The 21,503-nt window shown below is 43.3% G+C and overlaps 1 protein-coding gene across 4 annotated transcripts in view; it reads right to left on the bottom strand.

The window, feature by feature from the left end:
- Nucleotides 1-901: 901 nt before the first annotated feature.
- Nucleotides 902-21,503, bottom strand: part of LOC106565828 (FYVE, RhoGEF and PH domain-containing protein 5) — a 68,336-nt gene continuing 47,734 nt past the window's right edge. For 2 of the 4 annotated variants that reach the window (XM_014133398.2, XM_014133395.2), the window contains exons 7-20: nucleotides 15,861-16,017; nucleotides 11,543-11,633; nucleotides 11,321-11,371; nucleotides 10,177-10,235; nucleotides 7,623-7,694; nucleotides 7,354-7,422; nucleotides 5,298-5,381; nucleotides 4,917-4,996; nucleotides 4,691-4,787; nucleotides 4,299-4,436; nucleotides 3,839-4,078; nucleotides 3,585-3,713; nucleotides 2,973-3,127; nucleotides 902-2,881 (exon numbers count right to left, since the gene is read on the bottom strand). In XM_014133398.2, coding sequence (XP_013988873.2) covers nucleotides 2,845-2,881; nucleotides 2,973-3,127; nucleotides 3,585-3,713; nucleotides 3,839-4,078; nucleotides 4,299-4,436; nucleotides 4,691-4,787; nucleotides 4,917-4,996; nucleotides 5,298-5,381; nucleotides 7,354-7,422; nucleotides 7,623-7,694; nucleotides 10,177-10,235; nucleotides 11,321-11,371; nucleotides 11,543-11,633; nucleotides 15,861-16,017 — 1,459 coding nt within the window. In that variant the 3' untranslated portion in view covers nucleotides 902-2,844. The remainder of the gene's footprint in view (nucleotides 2,882-2,972; nucleotides 3,128-3,584; nucleotides 3,714-3,838; nucleotides 4,079-4,298; nucleotides 4,437-4,690; nucleotides 4,788-4,916; nucleotides 4,997-5,297; nucleotides 5,382-7,353; nucleotides 7,423-7,622; nucleotides 7,695-10,176; nucleotides 10,236-11,320; nucleotides 11,372-11,542; nucleotides 11,634-15,860; nucleotides 16,018-21,503) is intronic. The other 2 variants (XM_014133397.2, XM_014133396.2) reach the window with 2 other exon arrangements.

The raw sequence follows: 21,503 nt of genomic DNA, 5'->3' as shown, positions 1-21,503 counted from the left end.
TTTGATTGAGAGTCCCATATATTAGGGTGTATTTGTGTTTGTCATTTGTGGGAGATTGTTTCTTGTCTAGCGTATGTGAGCCTGAGAAGACTGTCTGTAAATCGTGAGTTCGTTTTGTTATTTTTGTATGTTCATTTTGAGTTTATTAAATGTTCAAGATGAACAATCTCAATCCTGCTGCATATTGGTCCTCCTTTACCGACGATAACCGTGACACTTGCTGCCTGTGTTAAGTAAATTATCGGGAAAAAATTGTATCTGTACAAATCAAAGATTATTTCTCATGTAATGGTCTGATAACAGGTTTCCAGCATGCATACAAAGGGCATTCTATGAGTACGGCTTTAGCACAAATGACAGATGATTGGTTAAACAGTATGGATGATAGGAAGTTAGTTGGTGCAGTGTTGCTGGATTTCAGTGCTACTTTTGATGTAATTGATCATGAACTGTTACTAGGAAAACTCAAATGTTATGGTTTTAAGGATGCAGCTCTATCCTGGATGGAAAGCTATCTATCCTGGAGAAGGCAAAAAGTGTTCTTTAATGGTAGCTTTTCAAATAGTAAAGATATACATTGTGGTGTTCCTCAAGGAAGTTGCCTAGGCCCACTGCTCTACTCTATCTTTACTAATGATCTACAAATCAAGAGTGATCATGTATGCTGATGACTTTACAATGTATAGTGCAGCATCAGAATGTAATGAGCTAACAGATGTACTGAGCAGTGAACTAAGAATGGTGTCTGAGTGGGTTGATATGAACAAATTGGTGTTGAACATTTCTAAAACTAAATGTATTGTATTTGGTTGAAGATATATGCTTGCTGATGACCCCCAATTGAATGTGTTGATGAATAGAACACATGTAGAGCAAGTGAACAAAACAAATCTACTAGGCATCATGTTGGATGCAGCTTTATCATGGTCAGAACACATAGATAATATTGTTATTAAGATGGGTAAGGGAATTGCTGTTACAAGAAAATGTTTAGAGTATGTAACATCTAGCACTCTGAATCAGGTGATTCAATCCCTGGTCCTATCACACTTAGAGTACTGTCCGGTTATATGGTAATCTGCAGCAAAGAAAGATATAAAAAAGCTCCAAATGGCTCAAAACAGGGCTGCCAGATTATCTCTTCATTGCTCTAACCGAATTAATATTATTAAAAGGCATCAGAATCTCTCATGGCTTCACGTTAAAAACAAATTACTATCTAGTCTTCTGATTTTCTTTAGGAATGTTATATTTTTCAAAAAACCACAGTATTTTTCAGTCCAATTAGTACATACTAGCAACACGCATAACCACCAAACCAGACAGGCAAATTCAGGGCAGCTAAAACAACTCAAGCCAAGGACAAATCACCTTAAATCTACAGTTTTATACAGAGCTATAGCTGAATGGAACTTTTTACCAATCCATATTTCTCAGGCAAAAAGTAAATCCACCTAAAATAACATCTAATGTGATAGACCATATGACTGGACAGGAAATAGAAAACATCAACTGAATGTTAAATGTGTTTCCTGTCAGGTATTTTAATTATCCGTATTGTCTACTTGTGGAATGTTTGTGAAGTCCTGATTGTGGTTGTTTGTAATGTCTTGTTAATTGGTGTTGGACCCAAGGAAGATTAGCTAGCGTTACGGCGTTAGCTAATGGGGATCCTCATAAAAATGACATATTACAAAATTACTACAAGTTATGAACTACTGAAAACACTATCTACATTTGAATTTAGTTCAACTACCACCAAGCTACTGCAAAATATAGTTAAATTACTAGTTAAACTACATGCAGTTCACTACTCCCCAAAACCGATTAATTATAATTTGAATGAATGATAATAAGGATAATAATGTCACGTCAGGCACATTCTTTCAGCCATAACACATTGCACTGCATTCAAGTGGAAACTGTTGGCCCCTAACAATGTAGTCACCCTTTTAAAAATGTTTAAAAACTATACATTCAGCTATGAAATATACTTCAAAATGATATTTTGTTGAATAATACTAATACTGTCTGTAACATTTCACATTCTGTCATTGTTATTACAGGTGTAAACCTACGGTGTAAAATAAGCGCATTTACATGGAGTACAGAAAATACATTGGACAAGATATGATTAAAATGGCTCTCGATTGAAACATCATGTAATAACATTTCTGTACAAATAATTATTATATCTCACTTCAAAATATGTGAATTGAATATTACACTATATATTCCAAATATGACATGACTCTTACATGTTCTCATACAATACATAAGCTGTTCATATTAACTTGGTATTGTTTTAACAGCATCAAAAAGCCTACGATATCAAAAACAAAACCCCTACAAAGTTGTTCTATGTACATACACATCCATGGTAGAAAAAGAGTGTCAGAAAGTAAAGATAAGTCTGTGTGAAAGTACATGGCACTGGAGGCTGTCAATGGAAAAAGTTGTAAAAACACATTGTCTATGAGCTTTCAGTCACAGGAGCAGAATTTGTGGCATGTTGTGGCATGCAGTATACTCATCTGAGAGGTTTTCACCTTAGAGACTCCCAAGCAGTAACCTCACGCTTGGATGTTTGCCCCACACAGAGTCTGCATGATCTTCTTTCTGTCTGTAGATGGCAGCCGTGTCAAAGATGCTCTTGCACAGAAACGTGTATTCTTCCAGAGTGAGAATTGATCCAGTGCATTAAAGGGATGGATTATAAGAATGATATTCAATGTACTTCAAGAGAAAATAAGTGTGAGGCATTGTGAGGGACAGCTATAAACCAGGACAGAGAGCGTAGGCAGGTGATGCACAGCAGGGTCAGTCTGTGCAGACAGGCAGATGTTATAACACTGTGGCCTCCTCCATGGCATTGACCCACCTGTGAAACACAAGTGAATTACATGAACACCATGGACCTGTGTGTGTGTGTGTGTGTGTGTGTGTGTGTGTGTGTGTGTGTTTATCCTGACCTGCGTGCAGTGTGCTGGTCATCTGCTCTAAAGGTGTAGTATAGAGTCTTCTTGTGGTAGAGCTGAAACACGTTGAAGCTCTCCTCACCCTCTGGCCTCTCTGTCAGCTTCACTGTGAAACCCTGCAGAGGCAGACTCTCACATGCCACCCTGTCCTGTGTTGAGAGAGAGAGAATATGAAGGACAAACTCTAAGATATCAAAATGTAAAAAATTAAAAAAACAATTAGGAAGAGATATAAAGTATACATAAATCATTTACATGGTCATCTGACATAATAACAACCAGAGAGAGAGAGAGGGAGAGACATTCATAAGGGACAAGTCACATACTCAGCTGTATATACCAATGACATTTGTAAAACATTCTGAGAAGCATGGAAACTAACTGATACAATTGTATTCATGAGTTCAGTTGTTAATGATACTGCTTATTCAAAATGGTAGCTACAAAGCTTGATACAAAACACACAAACAGTACAAAAATAAAGAGAAAGAGAGCACAGAGACTATGTAGAAGCTTTTAACATGGGCGTACTGTGAGTATATTAACGGTGTGTGTGTGTATGTGTCTCTGTTTGGGGCTGGTGTGGGAGACTCTGTGCCCCCTCACCTCGCGTGCTGTGAAGGTGTAGAGCACCTTGTCTTTGAGGATGAACCACAGCCTCTTCCACTTCCTCTTGCTCTTCTTACGCCGTTGCAGGCTGCCACTCATGGCCGAGCCCTCAGCCCTCAATGCCACCTGTAACAAAGACTCACAGCTCAACGCCAGGAAGTTAGCTGGGTCTACCATAGCTCCCTGCATCAGTGCAGAACGTCATGACTACACTGATAGGTCAAAGGTCAAATTTGATGAATTTTGCAGACCTGGTCGAGAGGGGAGGTGCTCTTCCTGCTTCTCCACAGGCTTGGGGGCTGTAGGCTCTGGAACACGGCTGAGAGGGGCCGACTGGCCCGGTGGGTGCAGGGGCTGGAGTTACCACAAGCCCCTGAGATACTGACACCTATCTTCCTGAGCTCACCGTAGCAGTGGTCACACACTTTGGCCATTCTGTCTTTGAGGTACTTCAGAGGATACCTGTTCCTGGAGCAGGCACGACACACAACCTGGGTTTGGAGAGAAAGAGAGAGAACAGGTGTGAGAGTGGAGAGAGAGGGGTGATTTGGGGAGTGTTAAAGCATAGGTAAAGAGCGTCCTTCTGGCAGGATAATGTAAAACAGTGGGTTGGGCTGGGGTCAGGATGTTGTCCTGTAACAGCAGTGTGAGTGAGGGGTCCTAAAGCAGCAGTAGGAGTGAGGGACGCCTACAGTAAGGTGTGTGTCTCACTTTCCCACAGGCGTTGCAGTGGTGGCGCCTCAGGGTTAAGGTGAAGTCAGAGGTGCAGTTCATACACATCATCACATGAGACACGGGCACCAGCACTGGAGCTGCCTCCCCCAGGGCCATCCACAGCTTCTCACGTCCCTGCATGAGGAAACAACATTACCACAACGTTACCACATTGTCACAACAATGTTACAACAACGTCACCGCAACGGTACAACAACGTTACCACAATGTTATGACAGCGTTACGACAATGGTGCAATAACATAACAACAATGTTACAATAACATTAACAACCTTAATTGCATTTTATACATTTCACACGTTACATTTTATACAAGTGAGCTTCAACGGTATGTCCTGTACTGAGTCATTCAGGGGTGAACTCATTACCTCACTGCAGGGGCCACCAAAAGTACACAGGCCTGCAGCATGGTCTGCTATGGCCCGACTAAGCGTGTGGAACCAGTCCTCCCTCTCTCCACAGGAGCTATGGACACAGAAACAGATATGTGTTGAGGCTGTACATATAATTATACATATATACATAAATACTGTATCTAACCAATGGACAAGCCTTGTACAAAGCCCCAGACAGGTGTCCTCTGCTTTGACTCACCTGGCTGACAAGGTGATGGTGACGTCAGACACCTCGATCCTCAGGGCATTGAGCACGTTGTCTATGACAGGTATACTGACCTGGGAGAACAGGACACACAGCACAGCATAGCACATTCAGCACACACACACACACACACACAGACAGACAGACAGACAGACAGACAGACAGACAGACAGACAGACAGACAGACAGACAGACAGACAGACAGACAGACAGACAGACAGACAGACAGACAGACAGACAGACAGACAGACAGACAGACAGACAGACAGACAGACAGACAGACAGACAGAGACCAGACCAGACTTGTTGACACAGCCATAGGTCAGGGGTAAAGGGTCAGGGAAGGTCATCTCTGTAGGAGGGGGAGGGACTCACCTTCATCCCAGACAGATAGAGAGTGTTCTTCAGCCTGTATTTACCATCCTGCTGAGGGTAGGTGTACAGCATCACATCATTCATCTGGTGGAGACAGAAGCAGAGGGTTAGAGGGATGGTTACGATCATAGCTTATTGTGTGCATGGAAAGCCTACCTGCCAGCCTTAAATGTATATCTCATTCAAATATCTGGCTAGTGTAACTCTGATGCCACAGGGGGGCACTATAAGCTTTTGCGGTTCATGGGGAATCTCCTGAGTCACACAAAAACAGCTTTGGATTTCCATATTATTCACGTTTACCACTCAAACCAGACATTCCCATGTAACACACAACAAAGGCTACATGATAAAAAGGCACCAACGTTTATTTGCTCATCACACCCAATGTACTGTAATCCTCAGAACTTTAGCCTATTGTGTTAAAGGGCCTCATTTAGAGTGGGACAAAAGTGGTGACATCATTGGTCACACATCATGTTTGCTCTAAACCTGTGTGGCCTATAAGGCAGCATCCAGGAATTCTCTGCCTGTTCCTTTCCAGCTCCCAGCTGCTCTGAGAGCATGCCTGGTCTGGGTGGAGGCTCTGGAACCAGCCACCATAACAACAACACAAGCTCAGCAGGGACAAAACAGCACGTGACCCTACAGTCCTGAATGTGACCTCTAGTGGTGCTCACACTGCAGGCCTATGCCACCCTGCCTCAGGCTCATACACTCACTCTCAGAAGCAAACTCACCACATACAGATTGCTCAAAATGACCCCAGGCAAGAGATGTGTACCAAGTACAACCTACAAACACCATTTTGACCATGCATTAGATGCCCAACTACTACACATTCAATTTCCCAACACGTTTCTCTTCCTCTCTTCTGCTTCAAGTAGAAGAGAGGAAGACAGTGTGACAGTACCTCTCTCTTCTCCATCCTACCCTAATCATTTCCTTCACTCATGGCTCTCTCCTCTCTAAGACTTCCCTCTGGTTACCATGACAGTGCCTTGATGGTTGTTGAGCGCTGTTCCTCAGTTTCACTAAGTGAGTGATGGCTTTCATCCTCTCTGTTTGGACTTTCCTTAGGGCCCATATATTACACCTGCTGCCCCTCTCCAGCCATCTACTCCAGAGGAGCTACCCAGTTACTCACACACATCAGTCTCTTAACCATCACTCATAAACAACCCAGTTTAGAAAGACACATGGAGAGAGAGACATGAAGACACTAGGAAAGTGAAGAAGCAGAGAAAGAAAATAGCTCCTCAATGGGCCTTTCTACCTCTCATCTCCGATCTCGCTGATTCCTATTCTCTCTCTCTTGAATTGTTCAGATGATTTGTGTTAAAAGCATTATTGTCTATAGTACTGTGTGTGTGTGTGTGTGTGTGTGTGTGTGTGTGTGTGTGTGTGTGTGTGTGTGTGTGTGTGTGTGTGTGTGTGTGTGTGTGTGTGTTTGACTGCTGAAGAAACAACTGAATTTCACAATATATTAATGTCACATTAATAATTCATACACTTTTCTTCTGTCCCATCTACTTCCTTAAGACTGTGTTTTTATGTCTCCCCCATCCAACAACGTGTCTGGCCTTCACAGCCCTGTCAGTCCCCTCTCTGCACAGGAAGCCAGCATCCAGTAACCCACACCAAACATCCTGTGAGGAAGCAGGGCCCTCGAAAACAAGCCCTGAGAGAGGGAGGTCCCTGGCTGGGTGTGGTGGGGCCCTGTAGCCTTGTCCTCCTGCCTCCCATTACATTCTGCCTCTCTAGGCCTCCCTGCTTTGCCTCTCTCTGCCTCGCCCTGTCTCCATCTATATCTGATTGCCTCTACCAGCCTGGATGAGACACCACCCTTCTATGATCAGAATAACCACCTGGTGTGAAACTGAAATATTAGATAGTGAAAGTTATAGTTCTAATGATACAAGATATTCTCCGGTTCACATACATTTGATACTGCCATCCCACATTGTTTGTGAAAAAATATAACACTCCAAAATATACCGTAACCCTAAAGATCTTTATTTATTAAATGCATTTTAAGTTAGTAGGTAGTAGTTACCAGAAACAGGTGTCTGGGCTGTCTGCTTTTCCTCGACACTTTCCTTAGAGTGCCTTCCTTCACAAACACCTGCAAACACACAGAGAAACAGAGACGATGTTAGCGAGAGGGGCTGCCTATACTGTAGTATCACTGGGCTTTTAGTTCCTGTGTGGGAATCCTAGTAGGCCACGGTCTGAGATTGGTATTATTCACTGTTTATGTTATGTTTGTGGAACAGAGTAACACTGTCCAGAGATGGAGAGGAGAGAGAAACAGACTGATCTCACCCTTCCTGGCTTGAGTAGATCTCTCTTGCCTCTGACGCTGTACTCAATGTGGACCAGCCGCAGCAAGTTCTCCTGTGTGTCAGAGAGAAAGGGAGAGAGAGAGACAAAGATAGGAGAGTGAGAGAACGAGGGATTTTCCTGTGAGAGATGGAGAAAGAAAGAAACTCTCCTTGTCTGTTTGTGAATGAGAAGGAGGGTGGCGGAAAGGGATGTGCTGCTGGAAGCTGAAGGGAGTGGAGCAGATAGAGGGATTCTGAAGGAAGTAGAGCAGATAGAGGGATTCTGAAGGGAGTGGAGCAGATAGAGGGATCCTAAAGGGAGTGGAGCAGATAGAGGGATCCTGAAGGAAGTGGAGCAGATAGAGGGATCCTGAAGGGAGTGGAGCAGATAGAGGGATCCTGAAGGGAGTGGAGCAGATAGAGGGATCCTGAAGGGAGTGGAGCAGATAGAGGGATCCTGAAGGGAGTGGAGCAGATAGAGGGATCCTAAAGGGAGTGGAGCAGATAGAGGGATCCTGAAGGGAGTGGAGCAGATAGAGGGATCCTAAAGGGAGTGGAGCAGATAGAGGGATCCTGAAGGGAGTGGAGCAGATAGAGGGATCCTGAAGGGAGTGGAGCAGATAGAGGGATCCTGAAGGGAGTGGAGCAGATAGAGGGATCCTGAAGGGAGTGGAGCAGATAGAGGGATCCTGAAGGGAGTGGAGCAGATAGAGGGATCCTGAAGGGAGTGGAGCAGATAGAGGGATCCTGAAGGGAGTGGAGCAGATAGAGGGATCCTAAAGGGAGTGGAGCAGATAGAGGGATCCTGAAGGGAGTGGAGCAGATAGAGGGATCCTGAAGGGAGTGGAGCAGATAGAGGGATCCTGAAGGGAGTGGAGCAGATAGAGGGATCCTGAAGGAAGTGGAGCAGATAGAGGGATCCTGAAGGAAGTGGAACAGATAGAGGGATCCTGAAGGGAGTGGAGCTGATAGAGGGATCCTGAAGGGAGTGGAGCAGATAGAGGGATCCTGAAGGAAGTGGAGCAGATAGAGCGATCCTGAAGGAAGTGGAGCAGATAGAGGGATCCTGAAGGAAGTGGAACAGATAGAGGGATCCTGAAGGGAGTGGAGCTGATAGAGGGATCCTGAAGGGAGTGGAGCTGATAGAGGGATCCTAAAGGGAGTGGAGCAGATAGAGGGATCCTGAAGGGAGTGGAGCAGATAGAGGGATCCTAAAGGGAGTGGAGCAGATAGAGGGATCCTGAAGGGAGTGGAGCAGATAGAGGGATCCTGAAGGGAGTGGAGCAGATAGAGGGATCCTGAAGGGAGTGTAGCTGATAGAGGGATCCTGAAGGGAGTGGAGCAGATAGTGTGTGTGTGACGGGGAGGGGAAGGAGATAGTGAAGAGGATTCGTGGAGGGAGTCAGTGTGTGTTTGAGTAAGAGGAGGAGAGCTAAAGAGAAAGGGGAAAGAAAAAGAGAGATATGAGAGATGGGAGAAATGGTAAGGATTATGTGAGAGACAGGAGAGATGGTAAGGATTATGTGAGAGACGGGAGAGATGGTAAGGATTATGTGAGAGACGGGAGAGATGGTAAGGATTATGTGAGAGACGGGAGAGATGGTAAGGATAATGTGAGAGACGGGAGGGATGGTAAGGATTATGTGAGAGACGGGAGAGATGGTAAGGATTATGTGAGAGACGGGAGAGATGGTAAGGATTTTGTGAGAGACGGGAGAGATGGTAAGGATTATGTGAGAGACGGGAGAGATGGTAAGAATTATGTGAGAGACGGGAGAGATGGTAAGGATTATGTGAGAGACGGGAGAGATGGTAAGGATTATGTGAGAGACGGGAGAGATGGTAAGGATTATGTGAGAGACGGGAGAGATGGTAAGGATTATGTGAGAGACGGGAGAGATGGTAAGGATTATGTGAGAGACGAGAGAGATGGTAAGGATTATGTGAGAGACAGGAGAGATGGTAAGGATTATGTGAGAGACGGGAGAGATGGTAAGGATTATGTGAGAGACGGGAGAGATGGTAAGGATTATGTGAGAGACGGGAGTGATGGTAAGGATTATGTGAGAGATGGGAGAGATGGTAAGAATTATGTGAGAGACGGGAGAGATGGTAAGGATTATGTGAGAGACGGGAGAGATGGTAAGGATTATGTGAGAGACGGGAGAGATGGTAAGGATTATGTGAGAGACGGGAGAGATGATCTGTTTTAGGATGGTCTGTGTGAGGGTGTGTGTGTGCTTTACAATGTACGTCATGTCTTCTCTCACACTGCACCCTTTGTTACGATGCACCGGGGATCTTTTGATGACATCATCTTTCCTCACCCGCTCATTAATCAATAGGCAACAGAGCCCAGTGAAAGCAAAGAGACAGGCGTCTCCAAGATCATTGACGTGGTTTCACTCACAATAGTGTTGTCATCCAGAATGAAGAAGGATTTACACAGGGAAAACCTGAAATCTGAGCTGTCATACCTCTAGCAAACACTTGCATGAACAAATGTACACAGTAGTCTGAAATCAATACAGAAACACCAATACACACTGATTTACCCCTTGCTTGAGATTGTCATTAGCCTGGTCTGCCACCTCTGACACAATTACTAAGGCAGCTGAAACAGAGAATGGAGAGAGAAACAGAATGGGTTAATGCACATCAATATGCTGGGAGTACCGTAAATTCCGGACTATAAGCCGCAACTTTTTTCCCACACTTTGAACATCGTGGCTTAAACAATGACGCGGCTAATATATGGATTTTTCCCGCTTTCAATAATTTTTTCTCCAAAAAAACACATTCTGTGACGTGCTCAGTTTTTGGGCGGCATGAAGCTTTCATTAGACCAAGGAAATTGCCAAACGGGTTAAGGTCAAACAACTTTTTTGTTTACTGTTTAGATTAAATCGAGTGCTCTCAAACTTCCCATCATTCTGATTACGGTAGTCATTTTGTCACCCTCATCATGGCAAAGACACGGAGAAATGCATATGATGCAGCTTTCAAGTTGAAGGCGATTGATCTGGCTGTTGGAAAAGGAAATAGAGCTGCTGCACGGGAGCTTGGTCTTAATGAGTCGATGATAAGACGTTGGAAACAGCAGCGTGAGGAATTGACTCAGTGCAAAAAGACAACTAAAGCTTACTGCTAATTTTTGATTTTTTGTTACAAGCCGTTTCGTTAAAGCCTATTTCTTTTTATTACAAGCCGTGTTTCGTTAAAGCCTATTTACTTTTTTGTTACAAGCCGTGTTTCGTTAAAGCCTGTGTAAAGTTAATTTGTTTCAATGTACCGGTAGGCACCTGCGGCTTATAGACATGTGCGGCTTATTTATGTTCAAAATAATATATATTTTTTAAATTCAGTGGGTGCGGCTTATATTCAGGTGCGCTTAATAGTCCGGAAATTACGATATACACGGCTCTGTCTGTCCCTGAACAACTATCCTCTGACATTGTATCTAACAGCCTGTGTGTGTGTGTGTGTGTGTGTGTGTGTGTGTGTGTGTGTGTGTGTGTGTGTGTGTGTGTGTGTGTGTGTGTGTGTGTGTGTGTGTGTGTGTGTGTGTGTGTGTGTGTGTGTGTGTGTGTGTGTGTGTGTGTGTGTGTCTGTGTGTGTGTGTGTGTGTCTGTGTTTGACTGCTGAAGAAACAACTGAATTGTTAACGTATATTGGAGAAACTACAGAGTAAGACTATACCTTGTGTATCCTCATATTCTTTAGAATCAGGGGAAAGGTTGTTTAAGTAATCTAGAAAAAATGATGGCACAGACAAATTAGTCAAAAACATAAACTGGTTAATAAGGTATAGAATGCCACATACTGAAACACTATTCAAGGTGGAGAGCCATGATAGGGTATGCACATGAAAGTTAGTATTACAATATTGCAATAGTACATCATGAGGTGAGTGTAGGGTACCTGTGAGCAGCATGCGGTACTGGAGGACTCTCGCAATGACCTGCAGCAGCTGATGCCGCAGTGGGACCTGAGGTCCATCTGGGCCCTGCTTCTGAACACAAACACATTGTCAGGTTAATATATGCTCGCATTCTTAACTGTGGAACATACACACACGCATTGCGCACAGACATAAACACACAACCTCACACAAGCACATAGATAATACAATGCACACGCTACTCTACCTAAGTGACCTTGGTTCAAGTGTCATAGCGACTCCTGTTTTCCACATCTTCAATTTAAGCCTAGCTGACTATGATAGTACTTCCTGGTTTGGGGGCTTATCTAAACTTATGAAGGGGAAGCTCCAGATATTTATTTTATTTTACCTTTATTTAACTAGGCAAGTCAGTAAAGAACAAATTCTTATTTTCAATGATGGCCTAGGAACAGTGGGTTAACTGCCTTGTTCAGGGGCAGAAAGACACATTTTTACCTTGTCAGCTCAGGGATTCAATCTTGCAACCTTTCAGTTACAAGTACAGCGCTCTAACCACTAGGCTACCTACCGCCCCAGAGAGGATATTGTTTTTATGGGCAGAGGAAACTCATAGCCCAGAATAAGCTGATCAGGGTAGTAATTGAAGGTGAGTCCACATACTCACATAGGCAGGAGCTGCTTTCAGGAACTAAACTGGCTGCCTGTTGAGTCTAGGGTGTCCCAGATTAGACTAGGTTTGGTTTACAGGAGTATTTATGGTCTTTGACTGCATCACTATTGGTCTTTGTGTGAGGTGTTGAAGGTACCGAACCATCTGTTCAAGCAGTTGGCACACAGTTTGGACACTCATTGGTAGAACACAAGACATGCAACCAGCAGTCTCTTCATAGTCCCCAGCTCCAGAACAGAGGCTGGGAAACGTGCAGTATTAAATAGAGCCATGACTACATGGAAATCTCAGCCACCCCAGGTAACTTAAGCTAGCAATAAAAACAGATAAAAAAACAGATAAAAGAACACCTCACGGCACAACGAGGACTGTGAAGAAACAGACATTTTGATATATGTTGTACTGTATTATGCATTTTAATATATAGGTGGGTGGCCTTGCACGAGCCTTGGCTAGTGTGAGCCAGAACGGCTCATAGGACAGGAGCCATCTACTCTTTCCGAAGCATGAGGCAGAGGCAGGATATTATGTAGTATTATATAGCATTATGTAGTATTATGTTGTGTTATGTATTTTATGTAGTGTTATGTATATTATATTAGGTATATTATGTCTTTTTTGTTGTTGTTTTGTTTCCTGTTCGACCCCGGGAAGAATATCCCAATAAAATACTACAATACATTCGCTCAGTGTGGTTTCCTTTCTCTTTGGATTACCCTTAAAATGTTCCTCTTCCTGTTCAACAACAACATCCCATCATAAAACCTTACTGACAGAACACCAGCTCCTCAAGTGTCGCTTGTTCATATAAATTGTGATCCAATTGAAAGGCGGAAGTGGCTTCTGTGGTGAGCCAAAGACAATAATTAGTGAGTAGTTGTTTGGGTTAGTGAGCCAAAGAGAGAAGATGTCTGCAGTTCACATGCCAGTGCACGCACACACACACACACACACACACACACACACACACACACACACACACACACACACACACACACACACACACACACACACACACACACACACACACACACACACACACACACACACACGGCCAGCTGATTCAGTGGCTGCACACACAGCTGATCTAATTGGGGAGTTGTAAAGGAGGCTGCATCTCTAATTAGCTTGTGTCTGCCTCATTGCCCAGCTGCCTATACTGGAATTTCACACCATCAGACTGTCTTTATCTCTCTCTGCGCACCTGCTGCATCACACACACACGCACGCACGCATGCATGCACGCACGCACACACACACACACGCACACACCTGTGTTTTCTTTTCAAGGGAACACAAACACCTAGACACAAACAAAAGCACACAAGCGTTCAATATCATATAAAACACACACACACACACACACACACACACACACACACACACACACACACACACACACACACACACACACACACACACACACACACACACACACACCATTGGCCGTTGTATATAGCAGCACAGTAAACAACAAATTGGCTGAAGAGGGGCTAATCCTGTAAGGTCCTATGGTGATCTGATCACAGCCCGTAGCTACTTCATCACTGTCATCACCACATCCACAATGAAATTACACCCCACAACCCAAGACTGCTGGACCAATGCTTAAAGAGCTTAACCCTCCACTTCCCTCACTAGTACACAGACAGAGATAGAGACAGAGAGAGAGAGAGAGAGAGAGAGAGAGAGAGAGAGAGAGAGAGAGAGAGAGAGAGAGAGAGAGAGCAGATGAAATAATATGAAGGACAAACTCCTTTAAGATATCAAAATTAACAACAAAAAAAACCAATTAGGAAGAGATATAAAGTATACATAAATCATCTACATGGTCATCTGACATAATAACAACCACTTCCTGCATTGAGCATTGGCTAAACTGCCATAGCAGGATAAATAGTAGGATAAACCAGGCCTACTGTCTCTCTCAACTGTGTGTCTGTGACTCTGGCTGTGACATTGGTCTCTACTGTCCCAGAGAGCCCTGTGTGTCACATTACAGGGAGGTCACACAGAAGGAGTCCCCTGGCTGGCAGTCCCCACAGCACTACACAGCCAGGCAGCGGGGATGTTATTTCTAGTAAAAGCTTTTAACTAGGAATAACATTCATATTCATAATATTCCTCAGTATTCATATTTGAGCAAAAAACCCTAGATTTGCTTTCTGCTTGTTTCTGTCATGCATTTACTGAAATTTCTATATCTACAGATGTACGATCTTAATTTGATCACCATGTTGCAGGATTTCCTGCAATGCAGAAATGTTAAAACGTGTAGTGTATTTGAGGTTTAAAAAGGCTTCTGAAGTTTGTAATTTCCACTTTGAAATTTGACTTGATTTTTCCTTACAAAAAATATAAACCCCTAGAAAAATTTCCATGAATTATAATCCATGTAATATTTCCACATTTCCTGTATCCTGCTGCAGGGTATTTTTTTTTGCTGTAGCCAACTGGCCTCTGCCTCTCTCTTTCTCTCTCGGGCTCTCTCTCACCTACATTGACTGTCCTATCATAGTCCTGTGGAACCACAGTATCTCTGGTGAGGGCAGCTGCTCCTGAATATTCATGAGCTCTGAGACAGTTGCTTCCTTGTCGGGTTGTGATCCTAATCACCATTGAGATGCGTAGAATCATTATGTCCACCAATCACTATGCATCAAAATATGGTGAGGAACCGCTAACTGATAAATATGCAAGAAACAGTATGTTATGCATATCTGTGGGCGGTCTTGGGTAGAATCTTGGTAGCATGTAGAGCCAAGACTAATTTCCAAAATTAACATAATTCTAATGAAACTTGAGGTGATTACATTTAATGTGGTAAATTAATTGAATTACTTCATAACACAAATGTCAATTTAACATAGAAATAGTGCATTATTCTTGCACATAGATTAACAAGCATTCTACAAGTCGAACTGCTAACTCTACTGTTACCGATCAATAGGACATAACAGGGTAAGCTAGGTAACCTGGAGCATGTGAGAGATTTCCACTATATGAGCACTGAATCAAGTCTATAGGTCAGACCATGCCTGGAATGGAAATGAGAAATCCATTGTTGCATCCCAATGGTCTTATCTGAGAGCATGTTTAATATCCTCTGCCATGGTTAATGGTTCCTATCATCATCATTAGGGGCCTTGATTACATATCTCCCTACTCAACGGAGAAGTCATTTGCTTACTATGGAGTTGTGCATATAGTTTGACGACATCCTCTCAGATACTACTTCCTACGTTCTGTTGACAGCCAAGATAAAGGGATTCACAGTACAAAAAGGTATGTGTTCGGACTTTGAAAGGTATCAAACATGAGAGTAGCGCATTGAAAAGGTCAGTCCCATAGAGGAGAGCAGAGCAGAATAGAGTTTGAAAAGGCCATTGACTCCCAGTGGAGTCTGGATAACAAACTAAAGCTGCTATATAAATGGAACAGGGAACTCCTGCCTGAATAAAGACATTGTTATAGTAAATCCCTCTGCTCACAGAGAAACATGCATGTGACTGGCAGGTACAGTAGCTAAAGACTCAGGTCTGATCTTTCCGAGTCTGCATATGCAGAGATTCGTTTTCAGACTATAAACTCACATTGAGTTTTTAGTTAGAGGACTTCCCCTTTAATAAGTAGTCTGTAAGCTCAAACTAAGTCCAGCCTCTTACCTCAAACTGCTTGACGATGTCATGGAAGGCAGGGTTGAGTTTACAGCTCTCTGCCAGTAGGGACATGCTGCGGTCATACTCAGAGATATAGGTAGCGAACACAGCAAACTCCTCCTGATGAGACAGGATAACATCCACCACCTGCTGGCTCTCCTCCCTGGTGATGGGGAATAGAATCATGTTGAGGTTTGGCAGATTGGTTGACAGTTAAGTTATTGAATAATAGTTTACATTTAAGTTATTGAATAATAGTTGACAGGTAAGTTATTGAATAACAGTTGACAGGGAAATTATTGAATTATGGTCAGAGTGTCACGTCCTGACCATAATAAGTTGTTATTTTCTATGGTAGAGTGGTCAGGGCGTGACCGGGGGTGTTGATGTGTTTTTGTGTTCTATGTTGTCTATTTCTGTTGTAATTCTAGTTTGTCTATTTCTATGTTGGGGTTTATTGGGTTGACCTACAATTGGAGGCAGCTGGTACTCGTTGCCTCTAATTGGAGGTCATATTTAGTAGGGGTGTTTCTTCATGTTGTTTGTGGGTGATTATCTTTTGAGTAGTGTGTATTCCTCTCTGTGTCACGGTTTGTTGGTTTTTGTTAGTTAAAGTATTTATGTATTGCATCACGTTTCATGGTTATAATAAATATGTGGAACGAAAATGCTGCATCTTGGTCCGCTCCTTATCACAGCCTTGACACAGAGAATCATGTCAATACCTCCTGAGCTCCTGAATAAACATATATACACACTTACACAAATCATTTCTGCTGCTACTCTGTTCTTTATTTTACTCTAATTATTGTCTATCTTGATGCCTAGTCACTTTACCCTGCCTTCATGCACATATCTATCTGAAATACCTCGTACCTCTGTACATTGATCTGGTACTCCCTGTATATAGCTCAACATTGATATGGTACTGGTACTCCCTGTATATAGCTCCACATTGATCTGGTACTGGTACTCCCTGTATATAGCTCCACATTGATCTGGTACTGGTACTCTTGGTATATAGCTCCACATTGATCTGGTACTGGTACTCCTGTATATAGCTCCATCATTGATCTGGTACTGGTACTCCCTGCATATAGCTCCACATTGATCTGGTACTGGTACTCACTGTATATAGCTCCACATTGATCTGGTACTGGTACTCCCTGTTTATAGCTTCACATTGATCTGGTACTGGTACTCCCTGTTTAAAGCTTCACATTGATCTGGTACTGGTACTCACTGTATATAGCTCCACATTGATCTGGTACTGGTACTCCCTGTATATAGCTCCACATTCATCTGGTACTGGTACTCCCTGTATATAGCTCCATCATTGATCTGGTACTGGTACTCCCTGTATATAGCTCCACATTGATCTGGTACTGGTACTCACTGTATATAGCTCCACATTGATCTGGTACTGGTACTCCCTGTATATAGCTCCATCATTGATCTGGTACTGGTACTCACTGTATATAGCTCCATCACTGATCTGGTACTGGTACTCCCTGTATATAGCTCCACATTGATCTGGTACTGGTACTCCCTGTATATAGCTCCATCATTGATCTGGTACTGGTACTCCCTGTATATAGCTCCACATTGATCTGGTACTGGTACTCACTGTATATAGCTCCACATTGATCTGGTACTGGTACTCCCTGTTTATAGCTTCACATTGATCTGGTACTGGTACTCCCTGTTTATAGCTTCACATTGATCTGGTACTGGTACTCACTGTATATAGCTCCACATTGATCTGGTACTGGTACTCCCTGTATATAGCTCCACATTGATCTGGTACTGGTACTCCCTGTATATAGCTCCATCATTGATCTGGTACTGGTACTCCCTGTATATAGCTCCACATTGATCTGGTACTGGTACTCACTGTATATAGCTCCACATTGATCTGGTACTGGTACTCCCTGTATATAGCTCCATCATTGATCTGGTACTGGTACTCACTGTATATAGCTCCACATTGATCTGGTACTGGTACTCCCTGTATATAGCTCCACATTGATCTGGTACTGGTACTCCCTGTATATAGCTCCACATTGATCTGGTACTGGTACTCCCTGTATATAGCTCTACATTGATCTGGTACTGTACTCCCTGTATATAGCTCCACATTGATATGGTACTGGTACTCCCTGTATTATAGCTCCACATTGATCTGGTACTGGCACTCCCTGTATATAGCTCCACATTGATCTGGTACTCCCTGTATATAGCTCCACATTGATCTGGTACTGGCACTCCCTGTATATAGCTCCACATTGATCTGGTACTGGTACTCACTGTATATAGCTCCATCATTGATCTGGTACTGGTACTCCCTGTATATAGCTCCACATTGATCTGGTACTGGTACTCCCTGTATATAGCTCCACATTGATCTGGTACTGGTACTCCCTGTATATAGCTCCACATTGATCTGGTACTGCTACTCCCTGTATATAGCTCCATCATTGATCTGGTACTGGTACTCCTGTATATAGCTCCACATTGATCTGGTACTGGTACTCCCTGTATATAGCTCCATCATTGATATGGTACTGGTACTCCCTGTATTATAGCTCCACATTGATCTGGTACTGGTACTCCCTGTATATAGCTCCACATTGATCTGGTACTGGTACTCCCTGTATATAGCTCCACATTGATCTGGTACTGCTACTCCCTGTATATAGCTCCATCATTGATCTGGTACTGGTACTCACTGTATATAGCTCCACATTGATCTGGTACTGGTACTCCCTCTACGCAGACAACACCATTCGGTATACTTCTGGCCCTTCTTTGGACACTGTGTATCTACCCTCCAGACGAGCTTCAATGGCATACAACTCTCCTTCCGTGGCCTCCAACTGCTCTTAAATACAAGTAAAACTAAATGCATGCTCTTCAACCGATCCCTGCCTGCACCTGCCCGCCCCTCCAGCATCACTACTCTGGACGGTTCTGACTTAGAATATGTGGACAACTACAAATACCGAGGTGTCTGGTTAGACTGTAAACTCTCCTTCCAGACTCACATCAAACATCTCCAATCCAAAGTTAAATCTAGAATTGGCTTCCTTTTTCGCAACAAAGCATCTTTCGCTCATGCTGCCAAACATACACTCGTAAAATTGACCATCCTACCGATCCTCGACTTCGGCGATGTCATTTACAAAATAGCCTCCAATAACCTACTCAATAAATTGGATGCAGTCTATCACAGTCCCATCCGTTTTGTCACCAAAGCTCCATATACTACCCACCACTGCGACCTGTACGCTCTCGTTGGCTGGCCCTCGCTTCATACTCGTCGCCAAACCCACTGGCTCCAGGTCATCTACAAGACCCTGCTAGGTAAAGTTCCCCCTTATCTCAGCTCGCTGGTCACCATAGCAGCACCCACCTGTAGTACGCGCTCCAGCAGGTATATCTCTCTGGTCACCCCCAAAGCCAATTCCTCCTTCGGCCGCCTCTCCTTCTAGTTCTCTGCTGCCAATGACTGGAACGAACTACAAAAATCTCTAAAACTGGAAACACTTATCTCCCTCACTAGCTTTAAGCACCAGCTGTCAGAGCAGCTCACAGATCACTGCACCTGTACATAGCCCATCTATAATTTAGCCCAAACAACTACCTCTTCCCCTACTGTATTTATGTATTTATTTATTTTGCTCCTTTGCACCCCATTATTTCTATTTCTACTTTGCACTATCTTCCACTGCAAATCTACCATTCCAGTGTTTTACTTGCTATATTGTATTTACTTCGCCACCATGGCCTTTTTTGCCTTTACCTCCCTTATCTCACCTCATTTGCTCACTTTGTATATAGACTTATTTTCCTACTATATTATTGACTGTATGTTTGTTTTACTCCATGTGTAACTCTGTGTTGTTGTAGGTGTCAAACTGCTTGCTTTATCTTGGCCAGTTCGCAATTGTAAATGAGAACTTGTTCTCAACTTGCCTACCTGGTTAAATAAAGTTGAAATAAACAAATAAATAAAAATATAGCTCCATCATTGATCTGATATTGGTACTCCCTGTATATAGCTCCACATTGATATGGTACTGGTACTCACTGTATATAGCTCCACATTGATATGGTATTGGTACTCCCTGTACATAGCTCCACATTGATCTGGTACTGGTACTCACTGTATATAGCTCCACATTGATCTGGTACTGCTACTCCCTGTATATAGCTCCACATTGATCTGGTACTGGTACTCCCTGTATATAGCTCCACATTGATCTGGTACTGGTACTCCCTGTATATAGCTCCACATTGATCTGGTACTGCCCTGTATATAGCTCCACATTGATCTGGTACTCCCTGTATATAGCTCCATCATTGATCTGGTACTGGTACTCCCCTGTATATAGCTCCATCATTGATCTGGTACTGGTACTCACTGTATATAGCTCCACATTGATCTGGTACTGGTACTCCCTGTATATAGCTCCACATTGATCTGGTACTGGTACTCACTGTATATAGCTCCATCACTGATCTGGTACTGGTACTCACTGTATATAGCTCCATCACTGATCTGGTACTGGACCCTGTATATAGCTCCACATTGATCTGGTACTGGTCCCTGTATATAGCTCCACATTGATCTGGTACTGGTACTCCCTGTATATAGCTCCACATTGATCTGGTACTGGTACTCCCTGTATATAGCTCCACATTGATCTGGTACTGGTACTCCCTGTATATAGCTCCACATTGATCTGGTACTGGTACTCCTGTATATAGCTCCATCATTGATCTGGTACTGGTACTCCCTGCATATAGCTCCACATTGATCTGGTACTGGTACTCACTGTATATAGCTCCACATTGATCTGGTACTGGTACTCCCTGTTTATAGCTTCACATTGATCTGGTACTGGTACTCCCTGTATATAGCTCCACATTGATCTGGTACTGGTACTCCCTGTATATAGCTCCACATTGATCTGGTACTGGTACTCCCTGTATATAGCTCCACATTGATCTGGTACTGGTACTCCCTGTTTATAGCTTCACATTGATATGGTACTGGTACTCCCTGTTTATAGCTTCACATTGATCTGGTACTGGTACTCACTGTATATAGCTCCACATTGATCTGGTACTGGTACTCCCTGTATATAGCTCCACATTCATCTGGTACTGGTACTCCCTGTATATAGCTCCATCATTGATCTGGTACTGGTACTCCCTGTATATAGCTCCACATTGATCTGGTACTGGTACTCACTGTATATAGCTCCACATTGATCTGGTACTGGTACTCCCTGTATATAGCTCCATCATTGATCTGGTACTGGTACTCACTGTATATAGCTCCATCACTGATCTGGTACTGGTACTCCCTGTATATAGCTCCACATTGATCTGGTACTGGTACTCCCTGTATATAGCTCCATCATTGATCTGGTACTGGTACTCCCTGTATATAGCTCCACATTGATCTGGTACTGGTACTCACTGTATATAGCTCCACATTGATCTGTTACTGGTACTCCCTGTTTATAGCTTCACATTGATCTGGTACTGGTACTCCCTGTTTATAGCTTCACATTGATCTGGTACTGGTACTCACTGTATATAGCTCCACATTGATCTGGTACTGGTACTCCCTGTATATAG

Source organism: Salmo salar, chromosome ssa12 (genome assembly GCF_905237065.1).
Source record: "Salmo salar chromosome ssa12, Ssal_v3.1, whole genome shotgun sequence".
In the NCBI taxonomy this organism is placed as follows: Eukaryota; Metazoa; Chordata; class Actinopteri; order Salmoniformes; family Salmonidae; genus Salmo; species Salmo salar.
Note: the sequence above shows the minus strand (reverse complement) of the source record. Positions and strands in the feature narration are given on the sequence as shown.